The 22958-nt window shown below is 46.0% G+C and overlaps 1 protein-coding gene across 1 annotated transcript in view; it reads left to right on the forward strand.

Moving 5' to 3' along the window:
* SETX (senataxin) overlaps positions 1 to 22958 on the forward strand; it is a 570564-nt gene that overhangs the window by 270267 nt on the left and 277339 nt on the right. The window contains exon 9 of the mRNA XM_078646176.1: positions 11377 to 15996. Coding sequence (XP_078502302.1) covers positions 11377 to 15996 — 4620 coding nt within the window. The remainder of the gene's footprint in view (positions 1 to 11376; positions 15997 to 22958) is intronic.

Here is a 22958-nt window from a genome sequence, read left to right on the forward strand (position 1 = left end):
GGGACCAGACAGGGGTGTCCGCTGTCTCCTCTTCTCTTCGCTATTGCAATGGAGCCGCTGGCGGCCAGGGTTCGGCAGCACCACACAGCGAGAGGGATTGGATTTAGCTCCCGTAGTCTACTGATATCGCTGTATGCAGACGATGTCACCCTGTATATCAACGACCCCACTGAAAATATGAATCCGTTGCTCCGTGAATTTGTGCGATTTGAGGGATTGGCGGGAGTGTCCATTAATTGGTCGAAATCTGTGGCGTTCCCTCTGACTGACGTGACCGGTCGCCCACCACCGGACTACCGTCTGCGCTGGGAAACCGACGCGGTTAAATATCTGGGAATCTGGATCAGTAGGGATATGCAGGAATTGTGGTCTCTCAACTTTGGTAGAGCGGTAGACTGGCTGGAAAGGAAGATAGAGGTCTGGAACAAGCTCCCTCTCTCCCTAGTTGCGAGAATAGCGCTAGTTAAGATGGTGGTTCTCCCCAAATTTTTGTATCTTTTCGTCAATATTCCGCTGCCAATGACTGCGCATTTTCACGCATGAGTCCGATCTCTGCTACTGACTCTGGTATGGGCCGGAGGACAGGCGAGAGCTTCCTGGGACTTACTCACGCTCCCACTGCGACAAGGCGGTCTTGGAGCACCTGATTTGAAGCTGTATTCCCTATGTGCCCAGGCGCAATTTTTACATTTCTGGGTCTTCCCCACTCCCTACCAGCCACATGTGGCGGTAGAACTGGCCGCTGTAGCCCCGTCGCCACTACGCGTGGCGCTTTACGGTAAGGTATCGCGCCCGTCGACGGACGTGGACACGGTGGAAATGATTCGCTGGTCCTGGCGCGAGCTGCAGCATAGAGCGGGACTCTCCTCATTGTACGCGCCGGCTATCCCCCTGCGGGGAAACCCGATGCTACCTTGTTTGTGTGCCAGAGGTGATGCCCTCACTCTCCGTGGGAAGCGCTTGCACACCTTTGCGGATATATATCCTGACGGCACTTTTGGAGAGCTGAGCGCTTGTGAGGACACCCCACCTGTAACCTTTGCGGACGCGCTTCTATACCACTCTCTCCGGGAGACTTGTAAGAAACTGTGGCCCCAATTCCCGGAGGAGCCGCCGACACTTGATGCACTTCAAAACCTACTTTCGAGACCTTCCCCCAAAAAACTAGTGTCTAGATTATACGTTTGCATGCAGGAGCAGGCCCCGATCACTGTACCTGCGGCCAGGCAGGCTTGGGCTGCTGAACTTGTCGAGCCTTTGACGGATGAGATTTGGGACTACTGCTGTAGGCAACTTACGGCGTTGTCGCCGAATTATCGATTGCGGCTCATCCACTTTAAGTTCTTGCACCGATACTATCGCACGCCGGTACTGCTGCACCGCATGGGCATCCGACCTGATGCGTCTTGTTGGAAATGTGGCGGGATGGACGCGACCTTCCTACACGTGGCATGGAGTTGCCCTAGGTTAGACTAGTACTGGTCAGACGTATTCACTGCAATTAACCAAATCCTACACAGAACTGATATACCTTCTCCACTGCTGGGACTGTTGGGCTGTGTTCAGGACACTGAACCCTGTGACAGGAAGTTACATGCGCTGCTGCTCCTATACGCCAAGAGACAGGTGTCAATACACTGGGACCGTAGGGCTCTGCCATCGTTCACTGTGTGGGTTAAAGATGTGACATATGGTCATGCACAGCTCACTCATTACTGGGAGACGATGCCAACTGCTTCCAGGCCAAACGACATCTGGGAGCCCTTCCTGCAATGGACTAGGGAGCGTGCGGACTCGGACGCTTCCGGGAGGTCACCTGAGGGAGGCGTCTCGGATGATATGGGGTAGAGGCTTGAGGTTAGGTGCGTGCTAGCGCTGCCCTGAGGATTTCTGCCTGTGCGGGTTTGCTTTTAGGCCGTGGTGCGCTTCGCGCCTACTATCATCTGGAGTCCCCGGAATGATACTATCAGTCAGCTGCCACCCTTTTCTGAGGCTGCACGACCCCGTGTTTCACCCTATGACTCCCTCCACCCCCCCCCTCCCTTCTGGCAGTCGATATTTGGCGACCACCCCGCCACCACCCCTACCCGTGGTTGATGTCCTTTTATAGGCGCTAAGCACAGGAGCGCACGACCCTATGTCTGTGTGAAGAGTTGTGTGATTGACATGGCAGAATTGCACTGATGTTCGTTGTTACGTTTTTTTTTTTTTTTTCTGGTTGTTGTTAGTTGGGGTGGACTGGGCGAAAAACAGTGACCATAGACATATCTCTTCGAATTGCCGTACCAACAGGCTGTGGCCTGTTGTCCTATACTGGGGTACGGGGCAGCACTGATAACTTGGGATCCGTTTAATTGTCTACGGCGCTGACAAAATGTAAGACCAATTAGCGTGCTAAGGTTGAACTGCTCACATACTGATCCTTACTAACTCCTGTGTTTCTCTTATGTGCCATACGACCCGCCTGGGTATGCCATTGCTTATGTTTCATGATGTGTATGCGATGTGTGCCTTCATAGCGGCCTGCCTCCGGGTTGTTGGCGTGACGCAGTGTAACTTGTAATTTGTCATATCAATAAATGTCTTGCACTATTAAAAAAAAAAAAAAAAAAAAAAAGGATATTCAGAGTTCGAGGCATATGGGCTGCAGATGGTACATTTATGAATAGATCGCCATCTGGTGTTGGGCTCGGATGATTGCACTTTGTTTTTCTTCTGGAGAAGTCTTTGTCGTCATAGGTGACTCCTCCTCTCGGTGTTAGTGCGCATGGGCATCGGCTCCATCCTTAGATTGTTTTTTTCCGCCATCGGGTTCGGATGAGGATCGAAGCGCTCCGGACCGACTTCAACAAAGAAGGTTATAACCGGCGCGTATTCCTTTCCAAATCGACGGTATCGTTATCGAACGCGACTTCACTCCATACCGACGCGGTTCGAAGGACGACGACTACGAGAAACTCGACGTAGTCCAGCCCGGGGTCCATGGAAAGGACTCCATTCAAAAAATGTCCAACGTGTGGTGCTAAGTTCCCACACAAGGACCTACACGAAGTGTGCAACCTCTGCTTGTCCCCTGAACACGAATCCAGGGACTGTGAGGCCTGTGCAGCGTTCTCGTCAAAGTCGACGATTAGAAACCGTCGAGCCCGAAGACACGAGGTATCGAGAATGCAGTCACAAGCAATCCCGGAGCTGTTCGAGGACCAGCACCCAGAAGAGGAGGAAGAAGAGGCCGACGAGGCGGGGTCAGAAGCGGACGAGTCCGACGTCGAGGAAATCGACGTCCAACAAACCGTGAGTGACGACGTCCCTTTACCGAAAAACAGACCCCGCACGGTGTCGACCCCGCCCTCGAGCCCGGTCAGACAACCGAAAAAAGTTTCCAACGCCCCGCCTTCGAGCCCGGCAACGAAACAGAAACCGAAACACTCGGTCCCCCATCATAGTGGTTCCGGTTCCGATAAACCGACCACATCGACACCGAAGCACCAGGTCAAGGAAAGCTCGAAGTCGAAGCAGTCCATGTCGACACCGAAGCACGCTTCGGCGCCGAAAACACCCTCGACACCGGGGACATCTTCGATACCGAAGAAGTCGGATCCGAACAAAACTTCGGCACCGAAAATACAAATGGACATTTCAAAGAAAAAACACCTTTCGGAACCGAAAACTGCGGTACCGACACAGGAACACGGAACGGATCCTAAACAAAAGACTTTGTTTATTGACCCAAAGACTGGCAAGGTAGTCACAGAACTACCTAAAAAGAGGAAACATGAACATTTGGACGACAAGGCTCATCCAAAGAAGAGAACAATGGGGACGAATACAACTCCTCCCCCTTCTCCCAAACCTCACACACCATCTTCGCCTCTTCCTCACAATAGGCCAGATATTCCTCCCACACGTCCATCTACACCTACAACAGATGGAGAGAGTGACACAGGGGAGGGGGGACACCCTGGGGATGATGAGGACACAATCCCAGAGGAGGCAGACCCATGGGAGGAGTATAATGTGGGATCAGGTAATGATACCGACCTTGAGTCATATCCCTCAAAACCTTAACCTCCTGATGACAATACTGGGTTTGCACAACTCATTACTAGAGCAGCAACATTTCATAAGGTAGACCTACATACAGAACCTCTAGTACAGGACTTCTTATTAGAGACACTACCTACTGCACAAAAAACATCAGGAACACTACCAATGCTAAAGGGCCTTCTCAGTCATACATCAGAGATATTCAAAGACCCAGTGAGGGCTAGGGTATTGAACCCAAGAATTGATAAAAAATATAGGGCAGCTCCAAAAGACCCAATATACATTAAGGGACAAATTCCTCTAGACTCACTAGTGGTCACAAACGCTTGCAAGAGAGCAAACTCTTTATCTACAGGAGAAGCGCCACCTCCTGACAAAGAGTCTAAACTAATAGATGCCTCTGGCAAGAGAGTAGCATCTCAAGCGGCAAACAGTTGGCGCATAGCTAATACGCAAGCACTACTTGCAAGGTATGACAGAGCGCATTATGATGAGTTAGAAACACTCATCAAACATCTCCCTAAAGAACATCAAAAGAGAGCTGATCAACTTATACAAGAAGGGAAGTTAATTACTAACACTTCAATAAAGTGCGCCCTAGACGCGGCAGAAACTGCGGCAAGGTCGACAAATACAAGCATCATGTTAAGGAGACATGCATGGCTCAGAGTGTCAGGATTCAAACAAGAGGTACAAACCTCGTTACTGAACCAACCTTTTGATGGGAAAACACTTTTTGGCACAGGGACAGATGAGGCCCTAGAAAAAATGAAAAAGGATACAGAAACGGCTAAATCAATGGGAGCATTGCAACAGCCGACACAAAGAGGTTCCTTTCGTAGATCCACCTATAGAGGAGGATCCAAAAGTACAGGTACAAACCAACAGCAAACCTCTTTTACACCTACATCACCCAGAGGTAATTCTAGAGGTGGATACAGGGGTAACAACAACAAGGGTAGAGGTCGCGGAAACAACAACAACCGCAACTCTCCAACCCCAAAACAGTGACTTCATAGAGCTTCCCCCAGACCATATAACACCGGTAGGGGGACGCCTATCACAGTTCCTACCTGTCTGGGAAAACATCACATCAGACAAGTGGGTAAGACAAATTATCCAACATGGTTATTGCCTAGAACTCACAGCTACCCCACCAAACATCCCCCCCCAAACAGCGTCCAATGAAACAAGATCACCTGACACTGTTAAAACAGGAAGTAATATCACTGCTAGAAAAGCATGCCATAGAGAAGGTTCCACAGCACCAACAGGGAACAGGAGTATACTCCCTATACTTCCATATCCCCAAAAAGGACGGGTCTCTAAGGCCAATACTGGACCTAAGACCTCTCAACGCATACATAAATTCGGAACATTTCCACATGGTCACGCTCCAACAAGTACTTCCTTTACTGAAGAAAGGGGACTTTCTTTCTACACTGGATCTAAAAGACGCTTACTTTCATATCCCTATTCACAAAGCCCACAGGAAATACCTCAGGTTTGTGGTAGAAGGACAACATTATCAGTTCAAAGTCCTCCCATTTGGTGTCACGACGGCACCAAGGGTGTTCACAAAATGCCTGGCAGTGGTAGCAGCTCACCTAAGAAGACAACAAATTCATGTCTTCCCATACTTGGACGACTGGCTAATAAAAGCCAGGTCGCAAGAGGAGTGTCTGCAACACACACAAAAGACAATTCAGCTACTAAACCAGCTAGGGTTCACGGTGAACTACACAAAGTCACACCTACAACCAAACAAGGTTCAACAATATCTGGGGGCTACCATAGACACAGAAAAAGCCAAAGTGTACCCCAACCCAATCAGAGTCCAAGCAATGCTTACAATCATTCAGAGATTTCAGCCACAACACTCACTAACAGCAAGAGTGTTCATGCAGCTATTAGGCATGATGTCATCCTGCATACTGCTAATACCATATGCAAAACTACAAATGCGTCCGCTACAAGAATGCTTAGCGACACAGTGGAATCAGGCTCAAGGGCAGATTACGGATCTGGTGTTGGTAGACGACCGCACACACCGCTCTCTGAAGTGGTGGAACAGAACAAACATTACCAAGGGGCGGTCGTTCCTAGAGCCAATTCCACAGGTGACAATAACAGCAGACGCATCGCTCACCGGATGGGGAGCACATATGGACAAATACACAGTACAAGGAAGGTGGAGTGTGCAGGAAAGAACACTGCACATCAACTATCTAGAACTACTGGCAGTGTTTCTAGCATTGAAAGCCTTTCAGATACATGTTATCCACAAAGCAGTCCTGATCAGAACAGACAACATGACAGCAATGTATTATATTCAAAAACAGGGGGGGACGCACTCTCTCCAATTATCCAGACTAGCACAGGAAATTTGGAGATGGGCCATTCCTCAAAACATCTATCTGTTAGCCGAACACCTACCAGGAGTTCAAAACCAGATAGCAGACATCTTAAGCAGACAGTCGGAACAAATACACGAATGGGAACTGCACCAACAAATACTGCAGCCATTCTTCCAAAGATGGGGACAACCAGAGATAGACCTATTTGCCACTCATCAGAACGCAAAATGCCAAAGCTTCGCGTCCAGGTACCCACATCACCTGTCGCAGGGCAATGCGTTATGGATAAATTGGTCCAACAAATTTGCATACGCTTTCCCCCTCTCCCACTAATCCCATTAGTGGTCAGGAAACTGCAACAACATTCAATGACCATGATACTAGTAGCACCCACGTGGGCAAGACAGCCGTGGTTCACCACGCTCCTGCAACTCTCACAAGTGCCACATCAAAAGCTACGAATTCTACCCATGCACCTTACACAGAACCATGGAGAAATAATGCACCCAGATCCAACTCAATTGAACTTAGCGATCTGGCTCCTGAAATCCTAGAATTTGGGTACTTAGATCTCCCCCCAAATTGCATGGAAATAATTAAACAAGCGAGACGTCCAACCACCAGAGCATGCTATGCAGCTAAGTGGAAGAGGTTTGCTATACACTGTACTAATAACAATATCAACCCTCTAGACGTATCAACAAGGGAGATTATTTGCTACTTGTTACACTTACAGCAATGTAATCTAGCGTACACATCTATCAGAGTACATCTAGCAGCTATAGCAGCATACCTACAAAACAGGCAGCGCATATCACTGTTCAGAGTACCAGCGATAAAAGCATTCATGGAAGGTCTTAAAAGAGTCATTCCACCAAGATTACCACCTTCCCCAGTCTGGAACCTCAACGTAGTACTCACCAGACTAATGGGGCCACCCTTCGAACCTATGCATAGGTGCGAAATACAATTCCTTACATGGAAGGTGGCATTCCTTATAGCCATTACCTCACTCAGAAGAGTAAGCGAGTTACAGGCATTAACAATACAAGAACCATTCCTACAGATACACCAGAATAAAGTGGTTCTTAGAACAAACCCAAAGTTCTTGCCTAAAGTAATTTCAGCATTCCACATCAATCAGCCAGTGGAATTACCAGTCTTCTTTCCAAAGCCACAGACGGTGGCAGAAAGGGCTCTACATACACTAGATGTTAAAAGAGCCATTTTGTACTACATAGAAAGAACACAAGACTTCAGGAAAACTAAACAACTATTTGTAGCATTTTCCCCAACACATAAGGGCAATCCTATCTCTAAAGCAGGCATCGCAAGATGGATTGTAAGATGTATACAAATATGTTACATTAAGGCAAAGAACATTAACTGTTCCTCCTAGAGCTCATTCCACAAGAAAACTAGGAGCATCTATGGCATTCTTAGGGAACATTCCCCTAGATGACATATGTAGAGCAGCAACTTGGTCTACACCACATACATTCACAAAGCACTATTGTGTTGATGTACAGGCTGCACAACAAGCCAGAGTAGGCCAAGCTGTATTAAAAACTCTATTTCAGACAGTTGCGACAGACACTGGTGACCACCGCTAGGGAGGTAACTGCTGTACAATCTATTCATAAATGTACCATCTGCAGCCCATATGCCTCGAACGGAATATGCTACTTACCAGTATGCATCTGTTCTTGGCATAGAGGGCTGCAGAGTGGTACATGCCCTCCCTGCCTCCCCGGAAACCTGTGTCTGTCCCAACATTATCTTATTTAGATACATTTACATGGGCATATCTTTATGTACTACACTACACTACTCCATCTAACCCTACTATGGCAAAACAATCTACGGATGGAGCCGATGCCCATGCGCACTAACACCGAGAGGAGGAGTCACCTATGACGACAAAGACTTCTCCAGAAGAAAAACAAAGTGCAATCATCCGAGCCCAACACCAGATGGCGATCTATTCATAAATGTACCACTCTGCAGCCCTCTATGCCAAGAACAGATGCATACTGGTAAGTAGCATATTCCTTATGGGGTACACCAACTTTGGACCTATTTGCAAAGCAACACAACAATAAATGCAAACATTTTGCAAGTTGATTTCCCCAGGCGGGTTTGTGGAGAAATGCGCAACACATTTGTTGGACGGCGATGTTTGCATACACGTTTCCTCTGTTCCCTCTCATTCCAAGGATACTGTCGAAAATGAGAGCGGAACAGAGCCATCTGATCCTAATAGCCCCTGCTTGGCCGAGGCAGTTCTGGTTCTCGGAACTTCTCCAGCTGTCTGTGAATCCCTGTTTACATTGATACAGGACCTGATCTCCATGAAAGAAGGACAAGTTCTTCATCCTCAGTTAGCCTCTCTGAACTTGTCAGCCTGGAACCTCATGAGCATGAATTTTATTCCTTAGATATTCCTCAGGACTGCAAGGATATATTATCAAACTCGCAAGCAATATCTACCAACAAAACTTACACAGCAAAATGGAAAAGAGTTTGCCATTGGTGTTCTGAACAACATCTGTATCCTTTTCTCATTCTCCGCCGGAGCAGATTCTACTGTATCTACTTCATCTAGCCAAAGCTGGGCTATCCCATGCTTCGATAAAAATACATCTGGCAGCTGTATCAAGATATCGTAGAACTCCAAATCGTCAATCGCTTTGGTCGCAGAGGATCATAATGGAATTTTTAAAAGGACTGTTCAGAGTGTTTCCACCTGTCAAGCAGCCGTCCATTCGTGGCAGCTCAATGTAGTTTTGTCATTTCTCATGAAACCTCTGTTCGAACTGATTCACAAGGCTAAGTTACAGTTCGTCTCTTGGAAAGTGGCATTATTACTTGCTCTCACTTCCGCCAGAAGAGTGAGTGAGATCCAGGTGTTCTCTGTCTCGGAACCCTTTCTTCAATTCAAATCAGACCGTTATTCTCAGGACAAATCCAAAATGTATCCCCAAAGTTCCTACGGTTTTTCATCTTAATGAACCAATTGTATTACCTACATATTTTAAAAATCCATCATCAGCAGCAGAGAAATCGCTGCACACTTTGGACATCAGAAGATGCCACAAATTTTATATTGACAAAACAAAATCATTTAGAAAATCAAACCAATTGCTTATCGCCTTTGCTGGGCCCAGGAAAGGTTTAGCCTTATCAAGATCTTCCATTTCAAGATGTATAGTCTCGGCCATCGAGGTATGTCAGGGGAAAGGCAGGAAAGCCTTTGCACGCTGGAGTACGGGCTCATTCCACAAGAAAGATGGCAACGTCGACCGTATTGTTTGTGGGAGTATCGCTCCCGGACATTTGCAGAGTGGCGACATGGACAAATGTACACACGTTTACCAGACATTGTCTGAACACAGCGTGGAAAGCAGACACCGCAGTTGGACAAGCAGTTCTACTGCACCTCTTTCACTAAGGTTCCTCTCATTATATACTGTTAATATTTTGATTAGAATGTCTGTTATATTTATTGTTGATCTGTGTTTCTAATTTCATATTAACATGGTCTCAAACAAAAATATGCATATCTTTGTGTTTGGAGCAGCATAACTCTTTATGATTTTTAAAATTAGGATGCAGAGCCCCACAAAAAGGGGTCTATCCTACAAACACTATTTGTGTTATGCACTGCTGACTATTCTGATACAAGCATGTGAATCTATGAAATGTTCAATACTGGAGAAAAAACTAATTACTTACCTGTACACTATGGTTCTCCAGTATTGATATCTTTCTTAAATTCACATGCGGCCCGCCTGCCTCTCTATTTTTTAGCTGATAGCCCACTTTTTATCTCTAGACATCCTTGGCTCACTCTATGGGCTGGTTGGAAATCTGAGGTATGGTGGCTCTGCTGGGGATTGTGATCTCAGGCCTGGCAGCTGATTGGTTGGTGTTTGGACCACATAATAATGATGATAAGCTACCAAACTATATACTTCCCTATGTGTTTTCTATGCAGTTTTTTCTTTTACTGCTATGGTTATTCTTTTACCGTGAGACTCCCACCATGACGACGGGGAAGCTACAAGCACGTGAATCTATGAAAGATATCAATACTGGAGAACCATAGTGTACAGGTAAGTAACTGTTTTTTTCTTTTTTCTACTTTTCTTTTAATTTATCATGCGTATGTTGTTGAGGTTGGGTAAGTGGGTTAATGCAAGAATGAGTCGATGGGTGGACAAATGGATACATACATAGAATGATCAGTGGCAGATTGCATGCATGGTGGCTGTTGAGCGCCTAACCCCCTTAATGACTGAAGAAGCTCCTACATTTATAAGCCAGGCATAGTTGCATTACCTATGCTTTTTACCATGATTGAGGAAGGTTTTGACTTAGTTTAGCTTTTCTTTCCTCTTTGAGCCTCCTGTTGCACATTTGAAAGTTGGCCTTTTTTTTACAAGAACCTTACAGTGAAAACATCTGGAGACCTCGCTGTGCATCAGTCACATGATTAAAAGTGTGCTGGATTCAATGAGTTATACTTTAACTTAGTACGTCTGAAATCAGTCACACAAAGAAACAATCATTTAGACTACAGAAAAATCAGTTGTATAAAGAATGTATTTGTTGAACAGAACCTGATGGCATAAATTAATTAATGCAGGGATAAAATGAGTTTCCAATTACCAAAAATGTTCAAATGCCAGAAGCACATCAGTCTGGCTTCTTGGATTGGTATAGAAACTGTAAGAGCAGTTTGTGTTCTAGGTTCATTTTTAATCATGTACAGTTTTCACTGGGTTAAGTCTGGACCCCACTTCTAAGATCCTCAGTTGCAGACTACCAATACAGTTGTAATTTCTCCCTCCAGTTTATAGAACGCTATACACTTCTGTAGAATGTCCATTTTCACTCCTGTGTTCATTGAGTATTTTAATGAGGTTTTGAACTGACCATCTCAATGTATTTTGTTTACCTCTCTTTGCAGGACTCCGGTTGGAGGAATGCCATCTGCCCAGATTACTGCCCCAACATGTATGAAGAAATGCAGACCCTTACTAATGTGCTTCAGTCCGATATTGGGCAAGACATGCGCGTCCACAACAGCACCTTCCTGTGGTTTATCCCTTTTGTGCAGTCAGTGATGGATCTCAAAGACCTTGGTGTAGCCTATATTGTTGAAGTCATCCACCATCTCTACTCTGAAATCAAGGACGTCCTTAACAAGAGAATGGAGTACTGTGACAAGGTCACAGAGTTCTTCATTTTGATCCTGGTGTCAGTCATTGAGCTCCATAGGAATAAGAAGTGCCTGCATTTGTTGTGGGTCAGCTCTCAAAAATGGGTGGAAGCCCTGGTGAAATGTGCCAAGCTCCCAGCCACAGATTTCAGACGCTACTCTGAGAAGGTGCCTGGCCCAAGAATAAGCTCTACCTCCTGTACGGTTCTGTCGATGCATTCACAGGCTACAAACTCAGTCCAGTACTCTTGTGTGCAGTTGATTCGTAGCCTTTTACGAGAGGGATCTCAGCTGGGTCAACAGTCTAGCTGTAAGCGTTTCCTCGATAAACTGAACCTCCTCCTGAGAGGAAATGTTTTTGTAGGCTTGCAACTGAGTGAAAAAGAAACACAAGACTTGCAGGTGTGCTTAAAGCAAGTTATTAGAAGTTCGAAAGACCGAAACTCTTCGAATACTACCTCACCTGCAGAGCAAAATTCAGTTGACAGGTCTCCAACTTTCAATGTGAACAAGATAAAGCGGGAGGATACAGATGAGTGGTCTAGAATGAGAACGTACTGCCAGCTGAATAGCCCCAGCCCGCCATTACCTGCTGAAAGTAGGTCAACTGAGGGGTGTACAGGGAGCTCCGTTACTCGTGGCCGAAGTACCAGTTGTGGGGAAGAACCCTGCATCAAAGAGCCCACCTTGTGTGGTGGGGGAGTGTTATCTTTTTATAAGATTGATTCAGGTTTTAACATACCCTGTGAGAGAGAGGCTATGTGTGAGAGAGATGCTATGTGTGAAAATTTCCAGGAAACTCAAACCGACAAGAATGTACAAGACTGCAGCAAAAATCCTGTGGATGAGTGCATAATGGGCAAGACCTCATCTCAGACTGACTGTAATCCTGATGAACAGATAGCGGCCCAAACAGCAGAGCGCGCCTGGGAGGGAAGGTGTGAACTATCTGCGGGGACCCCTAACTTGCTATCTAACCAAAGAGTATATGATGCAAGCACAGATAAAGTAGCACCAAAGCCTCCCTCAGTCTCAGGTCCTGCTCTGAATTCTCTTAAATTAAAAATCCCACAAGTGCGCTTGCTTGATCTCCATTCAAAACTGGCTAAGGCGATAGAAAAATCTTCAGCTTTCCTAAAACTCCAAAAAGGAAACGAAAACCCAGAAACGCAGAGATGCAAAAAGGATTCTGGGTTTTCAGTTCCAAATCTGGATAAAGATCAGTCTGCTGATTGTGCAGGTAAATCAGAACATGTGCAAGAGTCAAGTAGCTGTGCAAGCGAAGGCCGTTCACTGGCTAGGACACTCTTACATCCCAATCTCCAGATAAAGAATGAACCACAGGAAAGTTGTAATGACCTGAACGTTGCAAGAACAAAATCACAAGAAAAAGTAAGTGAAAGTGATAGTGATGACAACATACCACTTTCAATGCTTAAAAACACCATCAGCAGGCAGAAGGAATCTCCTTTCGGCTCTAACAACGTGACAGAATGTTCATTATATAGAAAACTAGGGTTATTTGCCGGCCAGCAGTCACCTAATACTTCAGAAACGACATCTGGAAAACCGCCAAGCATGGTTACGAGGCTCAGTCCGGTTAAGTTACGTGACTTACAAATTGAAGTGGGGAACAACTGTGAAACACCAAAGGAATTCTCAAGAGCAAGCGAAAGTGACAGTGATGATTCAATTCCACTGATGCAGGTCAGATTAAACCTACTTAGTCAGAGAAAATCCCTACCTATGAACATAGATACCTCGGAAGACTCTGAGGGTGATGCGGGCAAGATGACTGGGGGATCTATTACAAGGGTTGCTGAAATATTGCCTGATTCCAGGTCAGACACCAAAGCGTTGTTGGCTGAAGATCATATTGAAAGGAAGGTGAAGGGTGCTGTTCGCTCCTCTTGGATTGAAGGCCCTCATAAGTCTAATGATGCACATAAAGAAATCATAATCATTTCTGATTCCACTTCTGAAGAGGAACAAGATCAAGAGGACACTATGCCGGATCTGTCTAAGACCATAAAAACGGAGAAGCCCTCCCACGTGGGTGGATATTCTAACGAGCTGCCATTGCCTTCGTCTGCCTCTCTAAGTGAACAGAAGCCAATAAAACAGGAAGTGGTTGAGAAGGAAAGTTCTCCTGATAGGTGCGACCAGTATGATTCCCAATTCTTTGAATTTGAAACTGAGGACGAGGTGTATTCAGTTTGGCAAGATTCTCAGATTGAAACGCCCCATTCTCTTGGACAGCAAGACCAACTAAGAAACTCTGTTTCAACCTCAACAGAGAACAATAACCAGGAAGAGCTAGATATGTTGGACAAGTACACGGAATGGGGTTATGACACAGATTACATTCCTGAGGATGTACTTGAGGAAGCAGCAGTAGCTGCAGAACAACAGTTTGAGAAAGAGCATGCTGATCAAATATCCTTAGGTGAAAAGGCAGCAGAATTCAGAAAACCCCCAGCACACCAAGAGCTTACAGTGCAATCACATTATGGTAAAAAAGCAAGCAGGCAGGTGCTTGCGAAACCTGCAGACAATTCAGAAAAAAGAAAGCCCCTGCTAGCCTCCAAACCTTCTCTTGGGAAATCCAAAGATGCCACAGAAAATTCTGCTACCAAAAAAGGGGTTACGCCAAGTAAAGCCAGGGCGAATAACTTGCCTAAAAGCTCTGATAAGGCTGTTCAGAGAACAACAAAGCAAAAAAAGAGAGAAGTTGCTCAAGCTATCCAGAGAAATCCTGACCTTCCTAGAACCACTCCTGCTGTGGTCCCACCCAAGAAATACCGCAAATTACCTGAGCCAACATCTACAGTTGAAAAACTTGGCTTCAAAAAGCCTCCCCGCAGAGCATTTGATTTGTCGCAGAGATCTTTAGATAGCTTAACAGAGTTACGAAATCATGGCATAGGTTCAGGGGCCTTTAGGGTAAAGCCAAAGCAAAAATCCATGTTAATTTCTGCTCAGGCCCTCCCCGTTAAAGGTAATAGAAAGTTATTGGCATGCCAGGATCGCCAATTTTACCGTCAGATGAGACCCCAGGAGGGAGCAACAGCAAAAAGAAGTGAGGAAGCATCTAAAAGTAGTGACAGAAATGATCAGCCTAAGGTGAAGGCTAATGTATTAAAAAAGAAGGTTCAAGAAGTAACATCAACTGTGACATTGAGCAAGCAAAGTTTTGAAAAGGCTGTTCCTAGCAATGCCTGGTGTTCAAGTAAAGAAATGCAATTGAACTCCCCTGGGAGAGATAATTTCAAAAAAGCAAAAAATGTTAACGTTGTCTCGCCAATAACCCATGGGCCTCTTGCCTCTGATTCTACAGATCCAGCACCCACTGTAAGGGGGAACCTTCCCGGCTTACCTGCAATTGTGACCTCTACTGGCATGTTCATAGGTAGTACAGAAGAGGACTGTTATGATGCATACCATGCTTCATCTTTCGTTGGTGAACAGCAAAGTTCATCTCTGAACAAGGAAAGTGGTGCATTGAGTGAAGATGAAGATGATGAAGATGAAGAGGAAATGGAGGAAGACAATTTATTTTTAACCCAGCCAGACCCTGTGGATATGGAAATCTGTTCCCAGTCAGAAACTGGGGGCATAATTGAAACATGCTCAAACCATGAGCAGGCAGACATGGAAGTTGATGCTCCTGGAGTAAATTCTACAGATGATCCTCTCCCACCAGAGTCCTACAAGTGCAAACAAAGTGAATGTGCTGAAGTAGTGAAGATGGCAGGATCTTACTGTCATAAGCATGTCATTGTGGAAACCTCTGCTGATCATGTTTTTGCTGTTCCTGGCCTTCCTCCTCTTGGCACTAAATCTGCAAAGCCACCTACAGCAAAGGTTTTCAGCGCAGGTGTTTCTTCGCGAAGTGCAAATCTTTCTAAGGACCTGGAAAACACACCCAAGACCCCGGTGGTCTCGAAAGCCAGACCTCTTGTTTCTAAGTCTTCCACCCCAAAAACAAATCCCCCTGTGCTTATTAGGGACATGACCTCCAGGCACCCGAGTCCCTGTGCTGTACTCCAGGATCTGAACAACCAATCCAACATTGCAATGGGTTGGCAAACTAATCGTGCATCTGCTGGCAATCCTGGTTCTGGAAATGGCGCGTACCCTCAACATGCCATTTGCACCTCCTACGCTCCAGCCAAGCAACGTGATTCAAGCTTCTTGATCCAGGAGATCTTGTGCTGGAGCCATGAAATGTTCACCAGCTTCAACCAGTTTGGAGCACCCAATAACCTCAGCCAGTTCCCCTGTAGCAATGTCCCCCTATTTTTTTCTGGGTACGAGGAATATTTCCGGACTTTCTTTCCTCTGCTGATGCTCAACACATTTGAATCGGTAAGTGTACTCTTGATATACTTTAGTGCATCTCAGTATATTTTATTCACACGTTGGAAACATCTATGGTGCAGAAGATTGTTTGGTGTCTCTAGTGTATATAATTTTTGCATGGTATAATAAAAGCAGGAGCTGTTATGGGTTATTGTACAAGGGATTACTCCTAGGGTGTGATAATGACTCAAGTGAATGTATTAGCGCAAAAGTGTTAGCATATTTAAAGTCCGCTCTGGCGAGGGCAGTCACTTTTCAGTGCCATCAAACCCAGTAGTATAAATGTATAGAAACATATTTTAATATTAAAATTTGAATACAATGTGGAATGTACAAATATTCTGTGCATTTCTATGACACCTTTGCAAATGATGCACTTTAGGACGTATTTTAGTAACAAATGGTGAGAGTTCGAGCAGTGGTAAATTGGCAGTATCATTGAATGCCATTTCTGCAGTGGAGCCTTCTTCGGAATATATCAGCACTATTTTGCAGTACGGATCTGTCGCTGATCATATGAGGGATGGGGTCTAGAGAGATCCTAATTGATGCAACTTGTTCATAGTATTGGAGGTATTGGTAGTTGGTAGTTAATTAGTAGTGATTGTCTACCACCTCTGTTCAAACTGGGCCGAGGGAAAGCAATAATAGAGGGCAGTCGTGCTCTCTGTTCTTTATGGTGCCAGGATTTAGGCCTGTATTATGAATCCCACCTCACATTTGGGTTTGCATACATAGAATACATAGAAACTACCCTTTGTTAAGATTCTTATGGGTCATTCAAAAGATTTTTTTAGAAGAACCATTGTGTGCATACTATAAAATGATTTGGTAGTACTCAGTCTCAGAACCAGAAACGGGGGACAGCATATCTGGTTGTCCTAGCGGGAGAATTGAAGAGATGGGGTCTGGAGATTGGGTACCAGTGGTACTCTTTAGGCTGATTATAGAGAGCATTTGGAACCTTTGGTCACTTCGAAGTACTCTTTGTACTCTTTTGTGGAGAGGCGATGTTGAGTTTTTGATTATCTGTTGTCATTTGGAGAATTTAGTACTGCATTTCTACAAGGTTCGCCGTCCCTTTGGTGTTAATGAGATGGTTCTTTTAAAATCAAGGGCAGCAGTAGCAGCGTGCCAATGTTCTTCATTTTTATTTACTTTCCTGTATAGATGCCTCCTTTTTTTGTCCTTATTATGCCTTATTTGGTCAGTTTCGATGTCCAGTTAGAACCCCTTAACAAAGTTTTGTGAGGCATCCTCCCGTGTTTGACACAGTTCCATCATTTTGTTCATGGTATTCAATCCCTCCTTATTCTTCAGCTTATTCAGTAACACGGATTCACCCATCTTTTTTTTTTTAATTACATTTCTGATGGTTTCTTCTAACGAACATTCTCACATTGACTTCTGCATTGGTACAGCCAGTCCGCAGAACATGATCGTTTCATCAATGTGCACATTCTCCCGACACTGTTGCCCAGCCAGTCTTGCCACCTTGCTCCTTCACAGAGTTAACCCATGCATAGGTTCCTGCCCCTACAATAACATCTGTCGACAGAACACTTCATCCTCTGTGGTGTACGATACCCCCAGGCCATGATCTTATGTCTCTTGTCCTTCCCAGCTGTGTTTGTAGTGCTCCCTCCAACCTCCCCAGATCTTCAGACTTTCCTGGGCACCCACGGCAAGTGTAGGCCACTCTTACAGCTTCATTGTCTGTGCCTGCGGTCCACTGCCTTTTGGTTGTTTGTGGGTTGAATCCCCACAACCTAGCTATGTCCCTTTTTGCTACAATGAAGCCCAGACTGCAGAACAGGTTAGCCTTGTTTATCCCAAGAAGAAAAAGAGGCTTTAAAATGCTTGAAGAAAGATGGCACAATCACCCTCAAACCTTTTGAGAGTGGGGCTTACGCTAAAGGATACTGCTAAGTATTGGAAGAAAAGGAAGAGATGTTAGCGGTTACTAAACCCGATAAGAAGTGAGATTTGATATCTGGTTGCTTCTGATGCTCTACCAAGATGCAGTGTTTGTCTACAGGAATTTTACTTTCTTAATCCAACCCACAAAGAATACCACCATTTAGAGGTCTCCCTAAAACACATTAGGATGAAAAGTACCCTCCCCTGAGGAGGAAAGCAATCAACGTGATAGGAGATATTTTATTACTAATCCGCAAGACTGCCCAAGCACATTTATTTTGGAATGCTTAGAAACTGTTTGGTTGTACAAATATTTTTTGTTGAGCAGGAAACTTTAGAAACAATTAAAGGGCACTAGAGTGGGACTACTTGTGCCCCAAGTGTATGAAATATGTGTATGAGGGGGTGGTTTGAGGAAAGATGTATTTAGAATTAAATTGGCCTTTTCTCCAAGAACAGACTACCCTGGTCGTGCTTTTTTAGGTGACCTTATCTTAATCTGGAGAGTTGAAGATTCCTATGTGTACACATTTTTCTTTGAATAAATATGTGATGAAAACGTAAAATCGACAGCTAAAAAGAGTAAGCAAGTGGAGTAAATAGATCATGAACAAAAAAGGTCACCTAGAGGGTGGAGCCATTTAGGTAAGCGGTCTCCTGAAACACATGCCTACATTTCTCTATGTTCGAGGCATGTGGGCTGCTGAATTCATATCTATGCATAGATCGCCGCCTAGTGTTGGGTCCGGATGACTGCACATTGTTGTCCTGGAAGAGTCTTCGAAGTATCACGAGATAGGTGGCTCCTCCCTTGGACTACAGTGCGCATGGGCATCCTCTCCATCCTCAGATTGTTTTTTTCCGCCATTGGGTTCGGATGTACTTTCTTGACTCAAGTTCGGAATCGATAAAAAACTTTTCTCACTAGGCCAAAAGGCCTTCGGGGCGTCGGTATTGTCTTTCGTTCGGTTCCACGTACTTTCTCCTGTTCTTCGAGCCGGACGTCGAAGGCCGCTTACCTTTTACGACACCAAAGGCCCCATCTACGATCAACATGGAACGGAGCCCGTTCAAACTGTGCCCCGTTTGCATCTCTAAATACCCTCACATCGATGTGCACCCGGTGTGTAATAAATGCCTATCACCAGACCACGATGAGGCCAGCTGCATGGCCTGTTCTTGGTTCAGGTCGAAGAAAACATTTCGGCTTCAACGCGCCGAAAACGGCGCCCGACCCAGAGAACATCTTCGAGGCTGAAGACGACGTAGGCGTTGAACGAGAGGATCCTGAGCAGCAGTCGGATCCTGCGTCGGAACAAAACTCTAACTATGATGAAGACGAAGAAGAAGTCTACGTCTATGATGAAGACGTCATCGAGGTAGGAGACGACGCACAGGCCATCGGAGCCGTCGATGACGACTCCAGCGATGAGCAAGGCCCAACCGCAATCGCTGAGCCCGATAATGACACTGTACCTTCAAAGGCTCAGGTCGAGGCATCGCCGGAAGGCCTTAGCCAAGATCTTAATCCACATTCTATAGCCCCGCGTCAAGGCCCGGCTAAGAATATTTCTAAGGAGCCATCTGTCGATCAACCACAATCAGCGGTAAAACCGAAACCAACAAACGCTAAATCGAAACCGAAGCTGCTAAAATCAGTCATCGGATCGACACCCTCGGATTCATCGGATCCAATCAAATAAAAAAATGTCATCAACCCCTCGGGGTCACAAGGAGGTGTCGGCCCGAACATCGGGGCGCCGAAGCCTGTATCTAAGGTCAAACACGTCGCACTGACGCAGTCGACGTCGATGTCCAAAGATGGCGACACTGACAAGGGACTCAAGGCTCAGAAGACTCTCGATCCGAAGCTTCCAGCCTCCAAGCCACTGCTGGTCAAGGCCTTCGAGTCGAAGACCAAAATCGACCCAAAAGAGCATGTCAAATCGAAGCAAAAGAGCGTGCCTGCTGCGCACCAAGAGCTCGAGTCAACGCATGGCCACAAACAAACTAGTGGTAAAACAAAGTCGGTCGGATCAAAGGCGGCACCACCCTCGAAGCAGGTCGGTTCGTCTCCAATGCTTACGTCACCAATTAAGTACGGACTGCCCCCAACCGCACGACCTAAGGCATTCCACACACAAAAAAGCACCGACACAGCCACAAAGGTGTCGGTAGCCTCAAGGACTCAGCCCATAGAAGAGGACGTTGTTCCAAGCGCCATCCTATGATAATCAGTCAAAACTATTCATCGACTCCGATTCTGGAAGACTCACTATTTATAAAAGAAAAATCATTCCAGAGAATCCTATGGAGTCATACAAGATCCCACTCAAAAAGAAAAGGGACTCTGCCACCTCACCTGTTCTTTTTGAACCTGTAGAGTCCTATGGACAGGAATACACCTATTCTCCCACACGTGCCAATGAGGATGTGGGGGAAGGATACAATGAGGAAGAATTTACTTATCCTATTGACACAGATCAAGAGGAGTCTCAACCCTGGACTGACCCTATTGACCCTGGTGAGCCACACACCACGCCGGACACTCAGTCCTATACAGTCAAAACCTCGCCTACTGAAGATACTGCTGCGTTTAACGCATTAATTGAAAGGGCAGCTACTAACCATGATGTGGAAATGCACGCTGACCCGGTAGAAGAAGACTTTTTGTTTGACCCTTTCTCAACATCAGAAAGATCAGTGAGGACATTGCCTATGCTAAAGGGTGTCCTTAAACACGCTGGTGACATTTTCAAAGAAACCACAAGGGCAAGGGTTGTAAACCCAAGAATTGAAAGAAAATACCGGCCTGCGCCTGTAGACCCTACGTATATCAAAGGTCAGCTCCCATTGGACTCCTTGGTGGTGGCTAATGCTCGTAAAAGAGCAAACTCTCAAACAAGTGGTGTTGCTCCTCCTCCGGACAAAGAATCCAAAATCTTGGAGGCTTCTGGCAAACGAGTAGCGGCTCAAGCGCCAAATATTTGGAGAATATCAAATACACAGGCCCTATTAGCCAGATATGATAGGGCTCATTACGACACGTTAGAGCAGCTACTACAACACCTGCCTGATGCTTATAAGGAGAGCGCGAAAATTCTGATACAGGAGGGGAAGCTAATTTCAAATGCATCCATTAAATGTGCGCTAGATGCAGCAGACACAGCAGCTAGGGCCATCAACACAAGTGTGATGCTCAGAAGGCATGCCTGGCTCCGCATCTCTGGTTTCAAGCCAGAGATCCAAACAACTATCCTCAATCAGCCAGTTAACCCTGACTTTCTATTTGGTCCCGATGTAGACATAACACTAGAAAAAATTAAAAAGGACACTGAGACAGCAAAGTTCATGGGAGCTCTGCAGTCACAACAGTTCAGGAGCGGTTCCTTTCGTCGCTCCGGTAACAGGGGAGCCTCTAGAGGTCAAGCATCACAGCAAGGCCAATACAACAAGGGAGGTATACAGACCACCTACAACAAAACCAATAGGGGTGGATACCGTGGAAACAGCGCCAAAGGCAGAGGTCGTGGAAATAATAATGCCAGGTCCTCAGCCACCAATAAACAGTGACGTCTTGTCACTGCACCCAGACCATATAACACCGGTCGGGAGAAGACTTCAGCAGTTCCTGCCTGTCTGGGAAGGCATTACCACAGACAGGTGGGTGAGACAACTTATACGATACGGCTGTTGTCTAGAGCTAATCTCCACTCCACCCAACATACCCCCAAGGCACCATCCTATGTCCGCAGAGCACATGCACTTATTGCAGCAAGAAGTCATCTGTATGCTGCAAAAAGGGGCCATAGAACTCGTGCCTTTAGAACAACAGGGTACAGGGGTGTACTCACTGTACTTCTTAATCCCAAAGAAGGACGGATCTCTCAGGCCCATTCTAGACCTCAGACCGCTGAACCAATACATCTTGTCAGAACATTTTCACATGCTCACTTTGCAGCAAGTTCTACCATTGCTCCGTCAGGGAGATTTCCTAGCAACCCTAGACCTAAAGGACGCATATTTCCACATTCCAATTCACCCAGGATACAGGAAATATCTCAGGTTCACCATAAACAACCAGCATTACCAGTTCAAGGTCCTGCCTTTCGGGGTCACTACAGCCCCCAGAGTGTTTACCAAGTGCTTAGCGACAGTAGCTGCGCACCTTCGGAGTCAACACATCCATGTCTATCCTTATCTGGACGACTGGCTTATCCAAGCAAAGTCGATCCAGCAATGTGCCAGCCACATGTCCCGCACGATTCACCTCCTACACAGTCTAGGATTTTCACTCAATTACCCAAAATCTCATCTTCAACCCGCACATGTACAACAGTACCTAGGAGCGGAAATGCACACTCTGACAGCAATAGCACAGCCAAACTCAGCACGAATCAACAGCATGCAATTGCTGATTCAGAAATTCAAACCCCAACACTCACTCCCAGCGCAAGTGTTTATGCAGCTGATAGGCATGATGGCCTCCTGCATCTTCATGTTCCCTCACGCGAGGCTACACATGCGTCTGCTTCAGGAGTGCTTGGCGCGACAGTGGAATCAGGCTCGGGGACATCTAAAGGACCTAGTGTTGGTGACCGGTCGTGCATACAACTCTCTGCATTGGTGGAACACACAAAACGTTTGCAGGGGACGACCGTTCCAAGAGCCTGTACCACAGATAGTGCTGACAACGGACGCATCTCTCCAGGGCTGGGGAGCGCATGTCCTCCATTATACAGTACAGGGACTATGGACAACGCAGCAGCAGAAAATGCACATCAACCTGCTGGAACTGATGGCAATCTTCATGGCGATGAAGGCGTTCAAATTGCATTTGTGCAACAAGGTTGTGCTGATCCGGACGGACAACGTGACTGCCATGTATTACATCCAGAAGCAGGGAGGGACACACTCTCCACAATTGTCACACCTAGCCCAGAGCATGTGGAAGTGGGCCATTCAAAGAAACATGTTCCTCATGGCGGAACACCTCCCAGGCAAAGACAACCAGATAGCAGACCTGCTCAGCAGGCACAGCCATCAGA

This window comes from Lissotriton helveticus, chromosome 5_1 (assembly GCF_964261635.1).
Source record: "Lissotriton helveticus chromosome 5_1, aLisHel1.1, whole genome shotgun sequence".
Classification (NCBI taxonomy): Eukaryota; Metazoa; Chordata; class Amphibia; order Caudata; family Salamandridae; genus Lissotriton; species Lissotriton helveticus.